This window comes from Porites lutea, chromosome 11 (genome assembly GCF_958299795.1).
Source record: "Porites lutea chromosome 11, jaPorLute2.1, whole genome shotgun sequence".
Taxonomy (NCBI): Eukaryota; Metazoa; Cnidaria; class Anthozoa; order Scleractinia; family Poritidae; genus Porites; species Porites lutea.
The window spans coordinates 24,424,878-24,448,264 of NC_133211.1; the positions used below are offsets into that span (position 1 = coordinate 24,424,878).

The window sequence follows — 23,387 nt, forward strand, 5'->3', positions numbered from 1 at the left end:
AACAAAAGGCCTTTCCGGTATCGTTTTCGAGTGGGAACGAAAGAAGTCTGTGTACAACCGCCTCTTCATCTCAAAAAGAACAAAAAAAGACCAAAACGAGATAAGCGGCGGATGTACGCAGTCTAGAAGGAAAGTCATTAATCAATAATGTAATGTAAGGTAAGGTAAGGTAACTTTATTTAAACACGGTATTTCCTTCAGGTACATTACATTCAAGGGGAGAAAAACTAACTTCCTAACTGATATAAAATCTAAGATAAAAACTAAAATAATAAAGATGAAAAGAAAACACCTGATTTTCAAGGAGGCCGTCTGTAAAAACAGAATATCGCTAATTAAATTATTTGTCAATCGGAATTTATGTCTCTTAATTTTCCGTAAAGATACTAGGGGATGTCAATTGCCGTACCTCCAGAGGCAAGCTGTTTCATAACACACTTCCGCTGTAAGAAAGACTCCTTTTATAAAATTCAGCACGGGGTTGTGGAACAGCGAGCTAGTCTTCATTCTCTCTAAGGTTATAACTAGTTAAATCGCAGCGACGAACAAAACGCGAAGTCAGATATTCTGGAGCTGTGTTATTTACAATGCTATGCATCATTATTGCTTTACTAACTGTGCGCTGAAGGATAAGTTTCGACTACTTTAAATTTTGAAATAATTCACTAGTACTGCAGTCATAATTAGAGAAAGTCAGAACGCGAGCGGCGCCAAGGTTCTTAGAACAGTTTCCCCATACTACATTACAGTAATCAAAGTGTGGCTGTACCGGTGAATTGTATACGTTAAGTAGAACATAGGTTAAAGAAACTCTACACTTCCACACGACTTAGGAAGGGTGTTAACAAAATGACAGTGATACTATTACTTCGAAGTTTATTTATGATGGTGATGATGACCTTTCCGTGTCGTATGTTGTTTTTCTATAGATTCCCCCGACGTCATTTTTAGCGACCGCTCAAGGAAAGGAAAGAAAATTTACAAAGATTCCGAGAAAATTCCTCTTGGTGATCAAGACGAACTGTCCATGATCTAAGGTTTCAAGCGCTGTCCTTCCTCGTTGGTAATTTTAGTAGAAAGTTCAGTACTTTTGAGGTTTAAGGACCAATTTCTATGTATCTTTTTTATTTCCATTGTACCAAGGATGACATGTAACCTGCCCGATCGACCATCCCTTAGAAGCCGAAAAGTGGCGGTCGAAGACCACTTTGTTTGTTTGTTTTTGTTTGATTTTTTGTCTCCTCTTCCTTTCTCTCTCTTTTTTAACGTAACGGATACCGTTGGGTGCATGGCTAGGATTGAAATGACCAAGTCTAGGGCTTAAGTCAGTCAAAAAGTGTTATTAAAATGAAAGCTACTCATAGGGCCGTATTCTGCAGTGGGATGCTTTAAGAAAATTGCCCTCTATGTAATTGGCAAAACATGAACAGTCAATCCTTTCTCTTCTCTACACGTCGAGTTGGTGTCGAGGCCGTAACTAAGTGGTAAGCCTCAAATTGTTGGGCTATTCTTTCCTAACATTTATGCTGTCACCATCTAGTAATTAGTGGTCAAAACCCCCGTTCTGAGGAAAATTATACCAGGGCGTGATAAAGACAAATTTTAATTACTTTATCTTTATTTTTATTGTGCCATTTTGAGTCCCGGGGATGCTCTTTTTGTGGCTCTGTAGAACTGGATAAGTAAGGTTTGAAACATGAGGTTAGGTAGTGGGAGAGACAAGCCAACTCATAACCCTTGAGTTGTGAGGTAATGCACGAGGTAAAACAAACGTGAAATATTTCTATTCCTTTCTTTGTTAGTTTCATTTAGTCGGATAATGCTTTTGCTAAGAAGCTGTGTTAGATAGAGGCGTCTTTGAGTGTGTTCGATCGATCGTATTCCGCCGGTATAAGAATGATTATAATTGTTTTAGACATAAATTGACCTACAAAATAACATGCGCAACCTTAATTGAAGGCATTAAGGTTATCGGTAGCTATAAAAATAATGTCTTTGAAAGTGATATCTGCTAAAGCGGTGATTACATAGAGAGTTTTTCCAGAGGGTAAAGCCTTCTATACGTGCGGAGAAATATATCGTACTTGTGACTGCTTCTTCCCGTGATAAATTTCAATGTCAGAACATTTCTAGAAACGTCAGACGGTTTAAAGGAAGCGTACACAGGCTTCATTGGAGGCCCTCTGACAAAAGAGTTGGGTCGCGTGACACACGAGAGGAGGGGAAAAAGAAACTGAAATGGCGGAATTTTTTTTCTTTTTTCCTTCCTCACGCGCTTCGCGTCCGCGCCTCATGCAGGCTGCATCGTGCTGACTGGTTTCTGATTGAGTGCCACGTTAAATTTAGGCAAACAAAAATATATAGGTGCACTTGGAGTGTAACGCGTGAAACACACACAAGCGTAGCCGCTCTTTTTACTCCGGGAAATTGTTTGTCTCGCGGTGTATATTATACCAGTTTTCTGAGCATTCTTATATCAATGAAGAACATCGACCGAACGCACTAATAATAACGGGTCGAAAACTTTTCAACATTTGTTTTAATTATCAGTTTGTTGTTCGTCTATTTTCTTTGTCTTTTTTTCAATTTCCTTTAAAGTAACATTTGTTGTATATTTTACCACTCGACTTGCTTTGCTTGTTTCAAACTTTGCGAGTGCTTGTATAGCGCCAGTGTATACCGATATTAACCGCGAAGTTAAAAGATCAAAAGTTTCTGCTATGTTTGTGTAAACATTTTATGCGTGATGTAGGTTTCTTTAGTCAACGTCGGTTTGCAGTGTATCTACAAGGAAGTTAAAACGTTTTTAGTTATCGCACGGCTAGTTTGTAATTACACTTCAATGGTATTTGATACCTATTTATAGGGATGAACTAAGTGTCGAATTTTAAAATGTAATTTTGCATGAAGTTGTCTTTTGTGGCTTATTTTTAAGAGTAAAGACAATTCAGTAATACGTTGAGGTTTAGGGAAGCCTTGTTTGTGGCAATCTAATTGTACTTTTTTAAAGAAATAAAGGCATTTTTGGTATCTATACTTGCGTGTAATCCCTTGTATGGCCTAGACGGGGATGTGCTGCTGGACAGGGTATGGTTCTGTCCTCTTGTCCTAAACAGGGCATATAATTTGGCACTAGTCTGTCCTAAACATGGTATATAATTTCGTGCAAGTCCGTCCTCATCATAAACAGGGTTTTTATTGCCTGGACGATTGATTTGATTTGCTTTATGAAATTCACGTGAATTTGCTCTATTGCTCTACCAATCGATAATTTTCAAAGAGGGCTTGCATTTTGTCCTTTGTCCTAAACAGTGTAATAAAGTTGCGGTTGTCATCCGAAACAGCGTCAGGGTTTTAAATCCTCAGCGGCTTTCCGTTCACCTGTACCCAAGTACGGGCCGTGCACCCCCCGGTCCTCTTGACTAAGAGAGATATAGTGGAACCCCGGCCGGTATGTAACGAGTGCCAAGGGGAGCAAGAAAGGGTTTGTCACATTGGATTCTGATCCCATACATTGAATTTTACGATAGCTGCAGTAAAAAAAACTTTCTGTCCGTTATACCCTGGTCTTCGTAACGATTCAAAGAGGTTCGTTATACAGCTATTTCGAGAAAGGTTGACGGAAAACAGTGCACACGACAATCCCGAAAAGGTAATGTGGGACTCCCTGTGACATGATCATTACAGTCGCAGTCGACTCTACTTTTGTTGCTTTCCTTTAGCACTCGCAAACATACGTCTGTCGTCTCTCGTGCCATTCTTTCATATTTCTTTCTCAAACTCCTCAATAACTCATAAAGAAAATACAAAGGAAATGTTTGTGAGTGTTTTGAAATGTGATGAAAAACTGCTCAATTTGGAAACCTTAATTTCTCCTTCCAAAACCATTTTGTTTGAGAAGTAATATCAAGCATTCGACAGTGTTTCATCACCCGATGAAACACCGCGAAGATCGTCAAAAATACTTCGCAGCGCGTCGTATTTTCAACTCACGACTCGCCTCAGTGTTTTATGAAGGGCGTGAAGTGAACAAGAAAAAACGATTAAACTTTTTTTCTTAATTTCTAGACTGCAAAACAGTCCGTATTTTTGCGTATTCAAGTACGCGCGAGCGGTCTGGAACGAGGTTGAAAACAGAGAGCGAGACCTGGGGATAGACGCTCTCTCGCCTCACACAGGCGTGTGAGGCTCGCGCGCGAAGCGCGCGAGCAAGACTCTTACGGCACGCTTTACCGATTTCTTTACTGATTTTGAGAAGAAAACCGACTGTTTTGCAGTCTACTTAATTTCTGATACATGTACAGTCCTTTAGAAACAAATCCAGAAGAATTCACCAAATTGACAAATTTGACAAATAGAACCAGAAGAGGGTAGCAGCGCAAATTCATTCATGCCTTCGCTGTCCCGTATGCTAAAGCCCCATATTCAAACCAGGGGCGCGTATCTCGAAGGTCCCGATAATTCGGGTCCGGTAAGCTGTAGTTTACATAGACTGCAAAACAGTCGGTTTTCTTTTTCTCAAAGTCAGTAAAGAAATCGGTAAAGCGTGCCGTAAGAGTCTTACGCGCGCGAAGCGCGTGCGCCTCACACGCCTGTAGGGCGTGAGAGGCGACAGCGTCTCTCCCCAGGTCTCGCTCGGTCTCGTTCCAGACCCGTTTGTTTGACTGCTCGCGCGTACTCGAATACGCAAAAATACGGACTGTTTTGCAGTCTATAGTTTACATTTAAAGACGATTCATTTTTTGCAGCTATGGAAAAACTATCAGTCAACAAAACAAAATGGACTCGTTTGTTAGCTTGGTATAGGACACCCGCTTTTATTACCTAAATTTCGATTTCGAGCCCGAAACGTTTAATACCTGGACGTTAGGTCTCCCCCGAGGTGCAAATAACCGATATCCCATCGTATTGCATAAACAAACTGGGAAGTAATCATTCAATGTTGCACTGTCATAATTTTATTTTCAGCCTTTCCGGCGATTTGGTATAAATTTCTGTAAAAGCTCTAATAGTACAATAAAGTTTTTGAACATCTAAAATCTTACCACTTAACTAACGAAAAACGAAGGTCATTTTTTATTATTATTATTTTACTAAACGCTAACTTATATGCCTTAAAAATCACATTTTCTTGGCAAAAGTATAACAAAACAGTCTCTTTAAACACATGAGCAAAAAAGCAAGCGCATGTTTTCGATCTTTTCAAGACCAGAGTGTTTCCATTTCACTATATTTCACTAACTGTTCAATTAAAAAAAATATTAGCCATTTACTCTCTTCACACGGCATTGGACGAATTTTCGACCGGCTGAAAACTTTAAACGGACACTCTGTTCACACGAAACCGTTTGATCTTTCGCTCTGTTCACACGAAACTTTGAACGGCTAGGCGTCCAAGTTCTCGTTGGTTAGCTAACGTGGTTCCGTATGAACGGAACACCTAAATGCATGAATTTTCCACCGGTCGAAAATTCGTCGGGTGCCGTCTGAACATAGCCCGAGGCAATAAGGTACATTAAACGTGCACTGACAGACTCGTCCCATAGGACGGCAGCTCTCCTAAGCCGACACTTAGACCAAGTCCCCTGCAACATACAGACACTGGATTTTTACAACTCTCCCAATCGGACGCTTGTTATAATCCCAAGGATATCCGCTTATGGGAGTTCTGAGATAACAAACTGGTGTATTGCTTGCTGTTCATTCCCTTTGTCGTTGCTTTTTTCTGATACCATCAATTTTGTTTCCCAAAATCAAATTTGGGTCTTTTTTTCCCCGAAATATGGATTTTGCAAGGAACTCTAGGTAGCTGAAGAGTTTTAAAACAGACTGAATTTGCGATACACTGTAGTCTGGGTACATAAAGATCAAACGATGACCATTAATGTTGACAGTTGCATTTCCACTAGGTAGTTATCTTCAGTCACAGTGACCCAGTGCTTGAGATGTTTTCAAAATGACAGTTACTGGCAATAACAGCAGTTTGATGACCATAACTTCAGACCTACAAATGATGACAGCTTTGTTTCTTGAATCACAACAGAGGGTAGTGGCTTACAAGCTTCAATTTAGTAATGGGCTTTCGTTGTGCTATAATTCTGAGCTAAGGATGTAGTTTCAGTGGCAAGGCCACAGCTAGAAATTCCATCACATATCATGACATGTCAGTTAACAGCTTCCAGGAGGTGCTCCATTGTAACAAGCCTCTAATTCTTTGTTCTTCCATTGTCAGGTCAAAGTTATTATCCATCTTACGCACCCTTTATAACACAGTACAATGCAAATATGCATAACCATAATTGCATTGAAGAATGAAACTTTTTTTCCTAAATTGCCAAGTTTGCAGAAAAAAAACCTCTTAGCTATTTTAAATAACAAAATGATAACAAATCAAAAATCGTAATGAACGTTAGACACTTAAACAAAGTCAAGACTGCTGTACATTAATCTTGAGGTAATGAGACCAAATTGTAGGAAACTTTGTAATTACAACTCTTTAACTCTTAAATGGCAGCACTTGACTGCTTCTCGCTTCTCAGATGGCCATCAACATGAGGAGAACAATATAGAGCTCTTTCTCTTGCTCTACCCTGTGACATGAAATTTTTGCACAGGTCCAATTTTGAGGATTACACATATTTATGTGTTTGCAATTAGCATTAACAATTTTTTTGCAAATTTAAATTTCAGACTTGATAGCCGGGAACAAATTGTTGTGAATGTAGTTGCATTCTGCAGCAGGAATGCTGTAAGTTGCTATCAAATTTAGTCATTGGAAAAAGATCTTTATCTTGATCTCATCCGATTAAAGTTAAATTCAGTAACATTTACATTGAGTTAATTTTTGAAATTCCCTTTTTTTTTCTTTTTGCAAAAGTTTATTTTTACAGGATTTTATTTGTGTAATTACTTAGAAAATCTACAAAAATTATGAAAATTAGCTCATGCAAATATTTCATGCCACAATCAGATTATAAGACACTTGAATAATCCCTGCTTTTATCTAGTCAAACTATCAAGATTCTGGATAATCTGCATAGTTTGTGGTGTCCATAACAAAGAAGTCTTCTAATCGCCACTGCAGAGTTTCAAATGTTGGCCTTTCCATAGGTTCAGCCTTCCAACAATCCATCATTATTTGGTACAGGCTAGGTGGGCAGTTTGGATGACGAGGCATTCGATAGCCTCTCTCAACCTGAGCAAGCACTTCAGCATTACCCATACAGGGGTACGGTACCTGTCCATAAGTTACCAGTTCACTCAATAGAATACCAAAAGCCCAGACGTCCGACTTGATTGTAAATTTATTGTACAAGGCAGCTTCAGGGGCAGTCCACTTTATGGGAAATTTTGCTCCTGCATGGGCATTGTATTCGCCATCGTCAATAATTCTTGAAAGCCCAAAGTCACATATTTTAACTACATTGTTTTTTCCCACTAAAATGTTTCTTGCTGCCAAGTCACGATGTATATAATTATTTATTTCTAAATATGCCATACCAGCAGCAATTTGCCCTGACATGTATATCAACTGTGGAAGGCCAAGATCTCTTCCCCTTGGACCTTTTAAATAATCCAGCAAACTTCCATTCTCCATTAATTCAGTCACAATGTAAATTGGTTCCTCCTGAGTACAGACGGCATAAAGCTGTACTAGGTTGTCATGCCGAAGCCTTTTCATGATCTGTGCCTCTGAGAGAAATGCTTTGGGGGACATGCTAACTTGCGAACGCAGTGTTTTTACAGCCACAGGGGTGGTATTATTCCACAGTCCCATCCACACTTCTCCAAACTGTCCTTGCCCAAGCTTGCGCACAAGACGTATTGATTCATGAGGGATCTCCCACTGGTCTTTTGTATTATAAGCAAGATCTTTGGGAGCAGGAGTAGCAAGTGTGGGACAAGGTTTGTCCAGTTTAATTACAAGTCCATCAGCATTTGCTTGGTAATGTTCAACAAGCTCAATCAATGTTGCAAACCTTGCTCTATGAGCAATGTAAAAGCCTCCAGTGTCTAAGGATCGAATGCGGTAGTGCTTCACTATTTCTCCATCTCTCAGAGAAAGCGAATAGTCCCCCGGTTTGCTTTCGCTTTCTCTGATCAGAAATGAACCGCTTTTCCCTTGCATTATGAGCATCTTTTCAGCATCAACTCTCTTGATTGGCCCAAAGAACCATCTAAAAAGGAGTTAATAATTAATAATAATAATTTAATATTTATATTGTGCAAAATACATGTAAATATGATCAAATGCGCAAAACACAAACAAATTAATTCAAAACTTAACTTCAAAACTTAATTCAAATAACAAACTAAGAAAAGAAATCAAGCAAAGCATTTATTGAATGGGAAAAATTCATACTATTATTGCAGGCAAACAAAAGTGAGCCCACAGACTATTCTTAGCCTGTGTACAGACGTCCCCCCTCCCTCAGGAAAAATCGGGAGAGGAGACGTCTGTGAATCGCCGACGATAATCTTGTTCCCATTTCCCCGGAATGTTGGGGACAGCCCCTGATTGGTTGTAATGTTAATGCCATGACGCAAATAATTTCCGGTGTTGTGATTGGTGAATGAACCTCAGAATAGATTCCCCGGGGAAAAGCTCAGCCTTTGTGGACATTCATATTTGTTTACCGGTATTTGTATTTCGGCTCTATCGAAAAGACATGAGAAGGTAAGACCACCGATGTCTGCTGCACCGGTTGTGGATGCATCTGTCTGTACCGTTCGGTATTGTAAATAAAAGAGAAGGCATACAAAATCCAACGTTAACAGCCAAGGCCGCGAGTCAAGCTTACCCCAAAAAGATTCTATTAATGAATTGATTATTTGAAAAAGTGAATCCGTTAGTCGTTGCCGTAACTGGTGTCAAATTTAAATCGGCATTCCTGTATGCGTAACGAGCAGTGAATATTTTAAGAGAACTTCTCTGCATTTGGTCAGATTGAAAATCTTTGAATTCAGGGAAACTGAGCTGGTAGATATTTTCTAACTAAATCGCGTGTGGATTCACGGCTCATTAAGCATGCAAAAATGCACACAGAGATGAATCTGAAATCTACAACCACCAACGGTTCAACTTAATTTCGAATAATAAATACATTAATGCATCTTGGGAGGTACGCTTGACCTGACTTGACTGTAATCATCTTCAACGAGAAGATGTTCGTCTAGCCTGTGCACAGACGCCAGAGCTATTTTTCGACCTACCTGTGCCTTTTCAACTGTCAGCGAAAGAACAAAAAAATAATTTATGTAAATTTATACCGGAACACGATTAACGACGGCGATTCACAGACATCTCCTCTCCCGATTTTTCCTGAGGGAGTGGGGACGTCTGTACACAGGCTAACTATTCTTGGTCAGCAGTACTTCATAAACTGTATAGTGAGGTTTTTCCACAATTTTGTCCACCTTCTTGGGATGCCCATGTTGTACCGACTAATATGCACGGAATGTGACCGCAAAGACCCTGGTGTTAAGCTTAAGGTCCGTCTGACATCACGGTAATCATGTGAATGCACATGCAAGTAATGCAACAATCATTGTTCGATTTGCAAGCACATGTAATTCAGGTACACAAGTACTGTACTAAATGTTACAACTCCTCGATTTGCCTTGTGGCCGGAAAGCAAGATGGAAGTAGAGCCTAATCTCAGCTTAGTACGGGATGAGTTTTCAGTAAGATACTAGTGTTAGCAAAGTCTAGAAATCCATGTAAATGAAGTGTATTCAGGTTTCACTACAGTGCATGGTTTTTATATTTTTATACGTTTCCAAAGATGTTATAACGCTTTTCATCTGAAAGCTTGAATAAGCTTTTAACTCCAGTGGTAAACTAAGCTTTTTCATTATTTTCTATTGCATATCAATGACCTTTGGTATTTGTGGATAAGAAGGCTTTGTGAAGTCATGACTGTGGAGATTTCAAGTTGAGCGTTGTTATGTCACGCATTACTGTTTTCATTGTATCTTGCATTGAGATTCACCCCTATGTTTTCAATACAATTATTATTACTACTACTACTATTATTATTATTTCATTATCATCATTATTTATTAAGACACTTAAACACCTTATAAACCAAAAAACTGGATAACAGAATAATTTATTATATAAACCCCAGTTAACTAATCATAATCATAATTTATAGCACTTTATCTTTCTTGATTATTTCTATAGTTAATGTACTCTAACATAAATTTCCATCACACCTAAGAAGATTATTTAACCATGATGTGAAAATATTGGAATGATGATCACGAGTTACACTTTTGTGCAAGCTATACCACCAACAGATTTAATAGAGAGATTTAGAGTCATGTTTTCAGCAAATGGCAGATTCAAGTTTAAAAATTCTCCAATAAGACTGAGCTGATAAAAACGGTTCAAAAACAATTCAAATGTTTAAAAAGGGCATGAAACTAATGGTTTCTGTGTAGTAATGATGAACAGTAAACAACAAGTACAGGGGAAGCTTGGTCACGCGGTACAAATCCATGTTTTCTGTTTGCCATAAACATTACTCTAAATCTCTCTAATAACAGTTATTAGAGAGATTTAGAAATACCGTATGAAATATTAAGTAACTTACTATTTCATACGGTATTTTTATTACATGCATAAAGCAGAGCTCATATTGAAGGCAATAATTGCATGCAGGCAGTGCTACCTGCTCACCATAATACCTCAAAGGATATTTCTGCTATTGAGCTTATCCAACAAAGAGCTACATTTTTTTTTTTTTTTAATGCCCGTCTCACAATACACCTACTAGTATTACCACTGTGTTTTTGAAACTAAACTGGCAACCACAAGAAAAACCCTATCTTATCAATAATTTGACAGTCATTCTTTTTCTTTTGAATTAATTCTTCACTCACGAATGTATTTTTTCCACCAGAAATGGTGCTGGGCCTCACGGACACAAGGCAATCCCATGACTTCAAATCAACGCTTTTTCTAGTCTTGGTTAACACATATCTTTTTTGCCCAAAAATATCCTATTATAGAACCAACTTTCCTTATTGGCAGTACACGCCATCTGTTTTTCAATTAAAGCTGTTGGTGTGTTCAGTCATTTTGATAGTCTATCCATGTATTCAATGGTTATTGATTATTCATTGTTTATAATATTATAGTAAACATTGATTGGGTAGAAAGGTTTTTAACTTTTGTAGTTGAACTTAAATGTTTTGTCAAACTTTTAGAGTGTCTATTAACTACCTACCTAGCGGATCACCTCTTCACCATTGCAGGATAAACTTTTCATTGGCTATTTAATATATAATAATGAATTACAATTAACAAAATTAAATATTTAAAAAGGTGTCCGCTTTAAATCTGGTGCTTTTATTTTCTTACAAGTGGGTTTTTTATGACCTGATAAGGATGATTGAGTTTCATTTACTGCTTCACATTTTAGCTGAAACTTGAGAAAACTGAAACTGAGAGACTTAAATGTTTGACATAAATAATAATAACAACTTCCACGGTCATGCTTGTATGAAACAAGAATGTGTCGGCCAGTACATTAATCATCTGACACAAGCGGGCAAGGACATGACCTATTCATCGTTTGGCTTTTTTAAGCTTTTTTAAAAAAGCAATATTTGAATAAATCTTTGTTGCACTACGATAACTTTGTCAGTTAGTTTTGACTTTTAAATAAGCTCAATTTTCTCTCAAATATATAGGATTAGAAGCAAACTACTCTCTTAGCTGGCTACCAAGGAGCAAAACTTTTTGTTGGAGGTCTTAGTTGATACAATAGCTAATGGCAGTCTTTTTATGCATAAATCCAGAGGGGTCTTTAATCTTGTTTATACAAAGTTATTTGAAGTATAAAAGTAAATATAAGTAAGTTATGTATCTGTCAAAACTCCACGTGTGATCTTCTATTAGTAGTGAAGTATTTACACAATAGATATATGATAAACATATAAAGGAAAACTCCAAGCTAGAACGTATTTCTTCCTACGTGCAGTGAGTTCTAAGAACCACTCAAAATCAGCCTTTGTTGTTCTTTGTATTTCTACTTTCAAGAACCGGAAATTGTGGCAACTGAGATTAGTTTGCATTCAATTTTGACGTCTGTAGAAGATTAGTTCGTGTTCAATTTTGACGTAATATTTCTCCACTAAAATTCAAACTATGATCTATAAATTAGCAGGAACGCTGCTTTGGTTATAACATTTGCAAAACGTTTTTCTTAGTCACATATTCCGTAATTATAAATGTAGAATCACGCGAGAAATGCTTTATCTTCATGAATGTCTAATCCATGTACAGTAGGCGTTGTAAACCAATTACACGTTTTGTAAATTTCATTTTCATAGGTATAATACTTCACTTTTATTGTGAAATCTTCTGGAAAAGCAAAGAACGAGGTAATTTTCTAATTGTTTTAGAATTAATTCATTAAAGCATTCCGTTGAAATTCCCTACTGTTTCCATTTGGAATCTACAAGTACAATGCTCAAGTCCATAAACAGGTTTTGTCTAACATGGACCTTCAAAACGGAACTGAAAGCATTTGACGACCGTTAAAAGTCGAAACATTAAAATTAACAAATATAAGGTATTCTAGCAAAAAAATACACTACAAAATAACCAGGAATAAGAAGCGTGTTTAAAATATCCGCACAGTCTTCAGTGAACGCTGTGGTAATTAGGAATGATTGAATTTCAATGACTGAAAGTGTTCACTTTAAGTTTAAAATGAAAAACCTTCGTTCAAGTGAAAGTTGTATTTTCTAGTTCGGTGAAGGACGAAATGTCAGCAAAGAAGTGAATGAATGTAATGCACACTAACACCGAATTTATCCGGCGTTGACTAACTCAATTTTTGAAAGCTACAGTATATATAAATACTTACTCTTCGCTTTTAAGAGAAGAAGCAGGAGCGACATAGTTACTGGGAATGTAGCCGACAGCATTCGTCACAAGCGATCTTGCCTGCCACCAGTCGCCTCCTTCGTTGTTTATAACTTCAAGATTTTCACCTTTTTTGAAGCTCAGATCTTCGGCCGTTCGCGCGTCGTAGTCGTAAAGCGCGACAAACAGAAGCTTCTGTTCCGCCGGCGGATGTTGAATTTCATTTTCCACTGGAATATCTGGTAATGGTTCATGATTCCGTGGATATCTATCATCGGCATTCACATTATCGAAACTTTGAGCTTTTTTGTGCTTCTTGTTCTTCAAATTTCCGTTCGCTTCGTGCCTTCTCTGCTTGCTGTAAACACAACCCATGCCATTCAATGACAGTCCCTTATTCGAAAGTCCAAAAATTGACCTTGCACTTTCAAGTGAATGTTGAGAAAAAGAAGGGTCACAAGTGGAAGTTAATGCCAGCAATATCAACTGAGTAGCAATATCAACAGTTTCCTAACATTTTTCGCCGGACGGACGAGATTGAAGATCAACAGTACAAAGAAAACCTATTTGTGCCGAGGCGGCTCCCATTACGTCATCGCCGATGACAGTCCGAAGTATACACGATTACACACGGTAAAATCCGACTTATTATCATACCCAGTCCAACGCGGAAATTTGCTTCTTCGTCAAGAAGATTCCACAAAATGGCGGAAAGGAGTCGTTCTTCCCATGCGGAAAATTCAAGTTCCTCCAGTTCTACAAGTCGAATTGATAGCGTCCAAGTTGATGGACTGGTAAATATCAGTTAAACCAAAAAATCTTTGTAATTTTTTAGAACGTATTTGGTGTCTTTTTGGGAGAAAATTTAGAAAACTAGTGCACACGTGATCCATGATTTTATCATCGATGAAGTTCTGTTTGACAAATCGACCACAATTTTCCTTGGGCTACACTGTTATAGATCATAGAAATGACGTCATAAAACTTAAGAGGAACCACGAACCGCAGGCGAAGTTTTGAACATGTTATGGCGTCATTTCTATGGTCTATAAGAGTGTAGACGATGGAAAATTGTGGTCGATTTGTTTTTTGCAATAACATTTATTTTTTTTATCTAGCTACTGTTTTTGACTTGTTCATACCATTATTTTTGCAAGGTTGTGCTGAAAATTATTAAACATTGCCAAGATGAAGGATCAGCAGGCGAACTTGTTCAGGGAGTTTTACTTGGATTGATTCAAAACCATAAACTTGAGATAACAAACTGCTTTGCTTTCCCATCAGTGCGAGTTGGAGAAGATGATGACGAAGACGATGGTGAGAACCTTATTACATGCGAGAAAATCCATGTTTGCATTGAAAACCAGGAACAAATCCAGAAAATTCAAAAAACAGGGGCTGAATTTCTTCATGTGGCATTTACACATATAATTTTTTTCTTATTAAAGAACTTTTAGAGCATTTTGCCCAAAAATTAAGGCCCTGGAAGAGAGACTCTTTTAGAGATTTCTTATTAAAGTAAATAACATTTCCAAGAAACTGGAAGATGTCCCCCTTGGCAAAGAAAACTAAGAAGCAAAAGCTTGAATTTTCAGAGGGGAACACATATACCATCACCCTACAAGCAGAGGCTTTCTTTTGCTTGCTTGATTTTGGCTTGCTTAGATCCAGGAAGACTGCATGAGTCAAGTAAGATCTTTGTCAAGCATGCACGGCATGTGGCTAAGACATAGTTTCAGACCCAGGCCTAATAACGACGCGCTTGCCACAGCGGGGTCATTTATGACCATCGGTTTATCAAAAAACACATAAATGCACTCAAAGAAAAATAATTAACCAGTTTGATGAGAGAAAACAAGGTTGACTAGTCCAGAAGTTCGGGCTGCGGTGACTTCAAACGGTTGATGTGATTCAGGCAGAACTTCCTTTTCTCCTCCTCACTCGAGAAGACAAAGTGAAGCTCTGCTTGCAGGCCTCACAATTCCATGCGTTAAATGCTATTTGGTTCACTGAAGTGAATTGACCGAAAAGGCTTGGGGAAACACCAAATGCCACACGATGCTGATCGAATTATGAATTGACAAGTAAGCTCTTAAATGTCCATAAAACCCTGAATATTACTTTATGTATGTTCCTTCTTAGTAAACTACCAGATGGAGATGATGCGTCGTTTACGAGCTGTCAATGTAGACCATCTACATGTGGGCTGGTATCAATCAACTTACCTTGGTTCATTTGTAAACAAAACATTACTGGACTCACAATTCAGTTATCAGAGTTCTATTGAGGAATCAGTGGTACTTATTTATGGTGAGCAGTTTATTTGTTTGTTTGTTTGGCGATGTGTTCATGGCAACAAGTTTTATATCAGTGCCGTAACTTTATTGCTTAAATTTAATGAGTGCTCCAGATTAGCCTCCTAGCTCAGTCTGTTGGATTGATGTCAAGAAAAATCCAGATTTCAAGAAGTCAAACTTCATAGGGATAAAAACATTTCTGTGATTCTTACTATATCTCACTTTTCCTTGAAGACAATGCAGATTATAAGGAATCTTAAGGCCTTTCCACACGTGTCCATTTTTGTTTGAAAACCAAGATTTTTTCCTTTGGTTTGGCCTACCATCCACACATATCCGGTGAAAAGTGTCGCCGAAAATGCATCCTTTCAAAAAGCTTTCCAGAGAGGATATTTTTGAAAACGCTGTTTAGCTGTACTCCTGTATAATGGAGGTTTATTTCTTGGTGTTGGATACCAGTAAAAACGCATGCATTGCTCCCATCAAAGATGGTGCCATTTTCAGTCACTGAAAAGAAAACACAGCCTTTGGACACTGATTTTTTTTTTTGAAAGCAGAGAAAAAAATTTTCGTTTTCAAAAAAAAGGGATACATGTGAATAAGGCCTTAGAGAAAGGGTTCCTGAATTAACTTGTAACCAAGCCATTTTCTGGCCACCATCTGGCTAAAAGAGACCAAAACTACATGTACTCATCATGTTGTTTCCAAGTTTAGCACTGTTATAAGAAGAGAAAAATAGATAAGAAACCATGTCTTTTTTTTTGTTGTTTTAGATCCATGGAAGACCTCACAAGGAATGCTGTCTTTGAAAGTGTTTCGTTTATCTGATAAAATGATGGCAATGTATAAAGAGGCAGAATTTAATGCAGAAAAGTGAGACACTTTTTTCTTTGTTCAGTGAAGGGGGACGTTGTAAAACATTAAACAGTCTAAAGATACCACCTTGGAGCACTATTGTAGAACCCATATTGTGCGAGTCCCATATTATTGTACAATAAAAGAGCAAACTCCATGCTGATTGGTCAGTGAGATTGTAAACCATGGAAATGATGTGATGATGGTGCAATTTGTTTTTCTTTTTCTCCTGTGCATTATTTTCCAAGAAACTTCACAAAAAGGACATTAAAAACTGTCAATGTTGTTATGTTTATATGAAGGACGTAGGGCTTTAAAATAGCTGCTAATTGTGCAGAAGATTGGGTATGGAAATGATGTGATGATGGTGCAATTTGTTTTTCTCTTTCTCTTGTGTGTGATTTTCCAAGAAATTTCACTGAAAATGGACATTAAAAACTGTCAATGTTGTTATGTTGTTATTTTTCAACCATTCTCTATGAATGACACAGAGCTTTAAAATAAGTGCTAAGTTTGCACAAGATTGAGTCTCCTCTATGGAATATCCCTGAACAGAAAAGAAAACTAAGAAATAAAGGAAATATATTACATTAAGATTATTGTTAAGAAAAAAAATGGAGTTGAGCTATGTGCAAATGGAGGCAACATTGTTTGCCAACAACTCCCAACAATGTAGGATGTTACATGTTTCGTCCATTTGCGTACCCTGTTGGATGTTGTTGCACAAAGTTTGAAACCAGCCAAATCTTTTAGCCCCATGCAAACTTATGCAGCTTTATATGTGAAGTAAGGCGAAGTAAAAACTTGATTTACCCCATTTGTGTACATGCATGGCTCTTGGGTAAAATTTCTTGTGTTATCTTTCAGGCTTGCCAAAAGTGGTCTCAGTTTTGAGGCAATGTTTGAAGAGATTCCACTTGTTATAAGGAACTCTTCACTTGTCAATACTCTGCTGTGTGAAATTGAAGTCTTGTCACCTCATACCCAAACAGATGAGTTTCTCAGTCTCTCCACAGGGTAAGAAAGATATATTTATTAGATTAAAATTCTTACCTACTTTTATGTAGCATTTGTGAAACAATTTGGAGATTGTTGCTTTAAACTTCAAGGTGCTAGTAAAACTCAACAAGTAACAAAAACTGTCGCAGGATAGTGTAGCTTAACACCTTTCGATTTTTATGACCACAGAAGATAAGATAATGCCATTAGAGTTAAAGTATAGCAATTCTTCGTATGTTTACAGAACAGAAGAAATGTTATTTTCATTTTTGTGTCAGAAATTCTGACAAAAATTATGGATAAAAATATTCAATACTGGCTATGCATTTACATGCACGGGAGGCATTTTGCATGCCTGTGATTAGCCTGTCGAGAGACGTGCATTACCATAGCTGTCAGCAAGTCCCCCGCAGTTTTTATTTTCATACTTTTGTAAGAGAAACTGCAAGGTCTGTCGACAATCTACTCTGCCTTATAAGGTTTCAGGAAAATATTAATTTTTTATATATTTAACATTTTGATGTATCCCATCAAACACAAAATTGATAACCTTTAGGTATGAATCATGTGGGCAGCAACCGTGGTGCATGTGGCCTGGGTTCAAATCCCAGCATTCAGATGTCATTATGTCGGTTGAGTTTGTTGTTGGTTCTCTTCTTTGCTCTGAGTGCTTTTTTCTCCGGTTTTCCCCTCTCCTCAAAAACCAACACTTCCAAATTCTAATTCAAGTAGGAATCAGATAGATGAAGAACCACTAAGTGTTGTGCTACCTTTATATCATTATTTATTTTTTATTCTTTGGGTCTTAACCTTCCTTCCCAGTTTCCTCTTTTATGCATTTAGTGATACCCACCAAGGTGATTATGATGATGTTAAAATTCATTAATTTGTCATTTACTGCAGATCTTATTTAGAAAAGAATGTACGACTGCTCATGGAGGGTGTTGATGAACTCTGTCAAGATGCCAATAAGTTCAATAATCATCTGCGTAATGTTGCAAGACAGCAGCAGCAGAAGGAAGCATATACTCAGAGAAGGGTAAAATCAATTTAAGTTGAAAACAGACCATTTTTTAGCTAGAAAGAGCAACATGGCAGAAATAATTTTCACTGCAGGAAATTTAGTTAGACTGCAATAGCACAGCCAGGGGGCCAAACTGTCTTGACCCAAACAGGCATATTGGATGTAGATAGGTCTGTGAGACTGTCATTTTTGGAAAAAGTAAGATTCTTGTTAATTTTAAATTTCACAATCCTGTCAATTCTCAGCACAGAAAGTGGGGAATTTGTGGGTGAGAATTTGAGAATGGTCACATCAACGTTTTTATTGTGGTTGTTTTTCAGAGACATTATCATTTTTTTATTATTGCATTGTGTCCAAAATGTTTTGTTTTGCTTTTTCTTTTAGCAAGCTGAAAATGCTTCAAGACAACATCGTGGTGAAGCTCCTCTCCCTGATGATGACCTGAATAAGATGTTCAAACCCTTACAGTCGCCCTCACGACTTGACTACCTTTTACTGTCACAGCAAGTCAACACATACAGTAAACAAATCAACCAGTTTGCCACCCACAGCTTTGGAAAATTATTCCTTTCACAAGCTCTACAGGATAATGAATAGTTGTGTATAATTTATGAACTGCTTAATAAAAATACACTATCATAAACAGCTGGCTATGATTTTGTTCTTCAAAGAAATAGGAGAGAAGGGGGGCTTGAAGAACAAACCAGGGAGGAGGAACAATCCATCTTCCACTTTTGATCAATGATTTTTTCCAATTGCTTGAATGACAGAGAAAGCAGTGAAAAGAGTCAAAAATTGATAATACGAAATTTGAAATTCTACAGAAGTTGAATGCCTTTTTTCACCTCCCCGAGAGGGACTTTAGATTTAAGGTATTTTTTGCCATGTAGAAAGCTGAACATTGAATTTTGAGAATTGTCTCTTTTATGCAAGACGTTAACTCCCTAGGTCACTCAGCAAATATTTGATGGAGGGATCAAATTAATTAGGCTGTTTGGAAACCATTTGCCTCACAAAAAAATAGCAGCTTACATGCAACTAGCCTGCGGACACAGACGTATTTCTGGTCGTCGCTTCTCTCCACCCAGGCTAACAGATAAATGCATGAGGTTGGAAAAAGGTTATGTAATAACTAAAAAGCTTATGTAGATAAGCTGAAAGATATCATGCAAAGTGATATCAGTGTTTGGAGGAAAGTCGCAGTTTTTACTGTTATGTCCTCAGCTAGTATACTTATCGTTGACAAATCCAAAACAAGTTTCGGTATTGCAGACACAATTTATTGTTTGCTTCCATGTGAGTCATAACAAGCTTCTTCAAATTAGCTACTTGAGAGTACCCCCTTCTTTCAACTCCTCCTTCCCAGGTTTGATGATTGAGTTACATAACAGAAGCCAAGATTACTAACTAGTTAAGCCATCACTAGTTTCACTGAACTGTATCATAGTGGAGATGTTATTCTAGGATGGAAACCATGTAATGAAAACCCACATCTGAGGAAAAGCACTCGTGCGCTAAGTGCTCTTCCCAAAAGACACCCCCACTTCCAAGTTTGCAGATGAGTACCCCTTACCATTCACTACTTGTTACTACACTGAAATCAGATAATGACCATCAATATGGAGTAAAGTTTCTATTCAGTTCTGTCCTTTAAATGTTTGATTCATTATTGCAATCTTTGTTTGATGGATCTTGCTGCTTGTGAACTCATTCAAAGAAGTGATTTCTTACACACCCGTTGGCAGAGAACCATGGTCTGTGAGAGTATGGACCATGGAAATGATGTAATGATGACAGAGTTTGTTTCCCTCATCTCCCAAACACAACTCTGACTGTTCTTGTAAACAATTTTCCATTGTCTATTCTCTCATAAACCAAAAGATGTTGTAATGATCACAACTTTACAGAAAGCTTGGAGCCCAGTAAAAAAAAGTACAAAAAATGGAAAATCTCTGTTTATTTGTTAAATGGGTGGTACTTGGTAATATTTTTGGTCAGCACATAACCTAACAATGTATCATACAGCAGATCAAGGAGCAGTGATCACACTCTCCATGACATCCTCTTTATCTTTCTGAACTGAAGCATTATTCATGGATAAGTTAATAACATGTACACAGTGGTTTTAACATTATGGTAGCATGCCTTATGGTTATTCAGAACAAAACTGCTATCATTGATATTGCTTGCTTGAGCAGGGTTGACAAAAGTAGCCAGCTGCCAGGGAGAATCGCCACCTGCTTGGTTAGTTCAGCCAGCTACTCTGCTTGGCATTTCTTTAAGGATGGCATTTTTTAAATAAAATATCCCTGGACTGGTCGCTTAGTTTGACAACTCAGCGATCTACTTCAAAACTTTCTGACAACCCTGCTTGAGGAGGTAACAAGAGTGCAAAACATTCACTCTCAAAAACCAACAAGACAGTGAATGAATACAGTTCAGATCTGCCTACTGATTTACATTGTTAGTCAGACGTTTAAAATGCTACCATAAAATGGTCACTCAGTAGAACTGGCTATAAACATGCTGAAGTGCTTTTGTGTAAGCATCATGTTCCTCTGTCGTCATTTGGCGCAGCATTTTATCAGTCACATCATTAATTGCCACCATCTTGTCTCCGACTTTGATTTTGATTTCATGTGCTTCGTCATCTTCTTGCTCACTCTCAGTATGACCATCCATGGATTCGGTGACATCATTTGCTTTGGCTGCTGGTCCAGGAGTAGGTGTTTCAAAGTCTGATTCATCACTTCCCGAGTCACTATCATCATTACCAGCACCCTCACCCAGTGCTTCATTGATGTCTAGACGTGGTTTCTTATTGACTGATTCATGAACCAACAGCTCAGCAAGAATTTCATCATCCTTACCAGCAGTTCCTGTTTTACTATGAGGGGCTTCCCCTTGCTGCGGCACTTGATTGCTGTGTAAAGCATCCGTCTGAATACCTGGAGCTGCCACCACTGTACTCTGCCGCATCCATATTGGTGCCTCCTTGGGCCGAGGCTTGTTAGCTGTTGCAAACTCGTCTTCTTCACCCCCCATTATATCAACCTTAATACCTGGACCACTAACATCACTACCGCCGGCATCATTTGCCCATGCTGGTTTGTTCCCACGGGGTCCTGACGGACGAGATCCAGAAGCAGCACTTTCAAGCTGAGCACGCTGTGGCTCTGGTTCCAGAATGGCTGGTGATAGATTCATCTCCTCACATTCTCTGAGGAGTTTAAAGATTGGCTCCATTTGCTCATTGAAACGCGCTAAGCTGGTTCTAGATGTGTTACTCTGCTTAATTTCAGCAGAATCCTCTTCAACTAGTCCATCACAAATAGTACATTTTAACTGGCCTGTCTCAAAATCCAACAATCGATCCACTTCCAAATCGGAATACTTTTTTTCGCATTGAGTGCACACAAACGAAGGCCGATTTTTAGCTTGCTTCTCCTCGCTTTCAATCTTCTTTCTCACATGATCCAGCTTGTATTTGACCACATTTACAAACACTTTGTAGTTGATAAAGTAATAATTAAAACTAACCGTAGTTCCTGTCTCGGGATTTTTTTCTTTGTGGATTCTTTGTTTTATGAGTTTTTCATTCTTTAGACGCACCAGACTTTGCCGTAGTTGTTTCTTGTCAAAACCCAACATACGACTGAGATCATCCTCTTGTAAACATGGGTACTTAGAGTTCGTTAATAAAGTTATGATAGCAGCGTGTTCGCTCTCATAAAATCCGCGTGCAACTATTTTACAGAGACGTTTTAGTACTTGGGGAACAACCGTGAGCAATTCTTGTTCGTCTACTCCGTTCATCATGATTTTCGGCCTCCCTTTTTCACACACTCGCCGTTGTTTCAACTGGCTTTCATAGTGCTGTGCTTGGTAGCCAGGCCTTACTAAAGCACCGACTACCGCACCGGTAAATTTTCTCGCGATTTTATTGGTTGAATAAGTCACGTGGGTGCACAAAGTGTCCAGAAAAAAATTTCCCATCGGAAGTTGTTGCATGAATTGAAAAAATAACCTTTGACGTAAATGGCCGAAAAACTTACAATAAAAAGATCATTTTCCAGATTTAGAGTGTTGAACTGAAAACAGATTTCCTTGTTTCGCTGTCAAAACGCCTCAAATATAATTGCAGCAAGGGAATCGGGGAGCAAGGGTGGGTCACTGGTAAGAGCACTCGCCTCCCATCGATGTGGCTCGGTTTCAAATCCCTTGGTCGACGCCATTGTTTTTTGTTAGTTCTCTCTCTTGCTCAAGGAGGTTTTTCTCCGGATGCTCCTGTTTTCCCATCTACGCAAAAACCTGAATTCTTCCAAATTCCAATTCGATCTGAAGCGCACGAACACGTTTAAACGACTCCGTAAGAACTCCTTAGTGCTTCGTGGGCAAACCAACTACAACTACCTTCTCCTAGTTCCTTCCTGAATCTGATTCAGGCCCGGACTGAGACCGATCGGTCGTTAAATATCGCCGTTAACGCTCTGCGAGAATACGAAGTCTTGACAATGTCATAAATGCAGCTTGCAAAATAAGGCTGCCAAAGTTATCCTTGATTTGCCCAACTAGTCTTCGTCTACCGACGCTCTCAAAACACTCGGATGGCCTATCTTATTTCAAGAGCGCCTTGTACATCTATTAGATACATTACCACTTTTAAGTACATCCACGTACTCGTAGATCACAATTTTAATATTTTGAGAAACTCAGACATCCATAGTTATAACAATAGAAGATGGAACGATTTCCGTCTTCCTCTCGCTAAAAGGAATGACGGAAAGCAGAGACTTTTTTATCAATGCGTTAGAGAATGGAACATTTTAGACGCATCTTTTAAAGAAATTAACTCTCTTCTTCTTTTTAAACAGAACATTAAAAGCTATATATTTAAGATATTTTAAAGCTTTTAATATTTCAGTCTATTTGACATTTTAACATTTTTAACCTGTAGTTTGTATTATTTAGGTTTTTAGTTCTTAACTTTTTACTTATTATTACTATCATGTACGCATTCATTTATCTAAGATCATTTATTTTTTCTATTGTTTTACGAGGCCTCACTGAATATCACTCTTTGTGAAGTGAGCTCCCTGTATAAAGATTGTTATTATTATTATTATCATTATTATTATTATTATTATTATTATTATTATTGTTATTATTTTATTTATTATTATTATTATTATTATTATTATTATTATTGTTATTATTAGAAGTGGTCATTGCAATTATGCAATTTAGTAAATGCACCGGCGCTGAAAATTGACCAAAAGGCCCATGCATGCATCAATTCATTCAGATCAAGAGAGAATGATCTCTCTTTTTC

At 37.9% G+C, this 23,387-nt stretch overlaps 4 protein-coding genes across 4 annotated transcripts in view; 2 read left to right on the top strand and 2 right to left on the bottom strand.

Annotated features, from left to right (window-relative positions):
- Positions 1-3,036, top strand: part of LOC140951401 (uncharacterized) — a 59,307-nt gene extending 56,271 nt beyond the window's left edge. The window contains exon 39 of the mRNA XM_073400642.1: positions 930-3,036. Within this exon, the coding sequence (XP_073256743.1) occupies positions 930-1,036 (107 nt within the window). The 3' untranslated portion in view covers positions 1,037-3,036. The remainder of the gene's footprint in view (positions 1-929) is intronic.
- A 1,899-nt stretch (positions 3,037-4,935) lies between these two features.
- On the bottom strand, positions 4,936-13,441 carry LOC140951412 (tyrosine-protein kinase Src42A-like). The gene is made up of 2 exons (XM_073400660.1): positions 12,882-13,441; positions 4,936-8,177 (listed from the first exon to the last, which is right to left on the bottom strand). Exons 1-2 carry the CDS (start codon positions 13,253-13,255, stop codon positions 7,016-7,018), a joined length of 1,536 nt encoding a protein of 511 aa, XP_073256761.1. The 5' UTR covers positions 13,256-13,441; the 3' UTR covers positions 4,936-7,015.
- Positions 13,442-13,528: 87 nt separating this feature from the next.
- LOC140951426 (eukaryotic translation initiation factor 3 subunit H-like) lies at positions 13,529-18,700 on the top strand. The gene is made up of 7 exons (XM_073400677.1): positions 13,529-13,674; positions 14,038-14,197; positions 15,023-15,190; positions 15,951-16,050; positions 16,900-17,049; positions 17,935-18,070; positions 18,440-18,700. Exons 1-7 carry the CDS (start codon positions 13,585-13,587, stop codon positions 18,650-18,652), a joined length of 1,017 nt encoding a protein of 338 aa, XP_073256778.1. The 5' UTR covers positions 13,529-13,584; the 3' UTR covers positions 18,653-18,700.
- A 1,292-nt stretch (positions 18,701-19,992) lies between these two features.
- LOC140951419 (general transcription factor IIE subunit 1-like) lies at positions 19,993-21,933 on the bottom strand. Its single transcript, XM_073400670.1, has one exon. It carries the CDS (start codon positions 21,872-21,874, stop codon positions 20,558-20,560), a length of 1,317 nt encoding a protein of 438 aa, XP_073256771.1. The 5' UTR covers positions 21,875-21,933; the 3' UTR covers positions 19,993-20,557.
- Between the last annotated feature and the right edge of the window lie 1,454 nt (positions 21,934-23,387).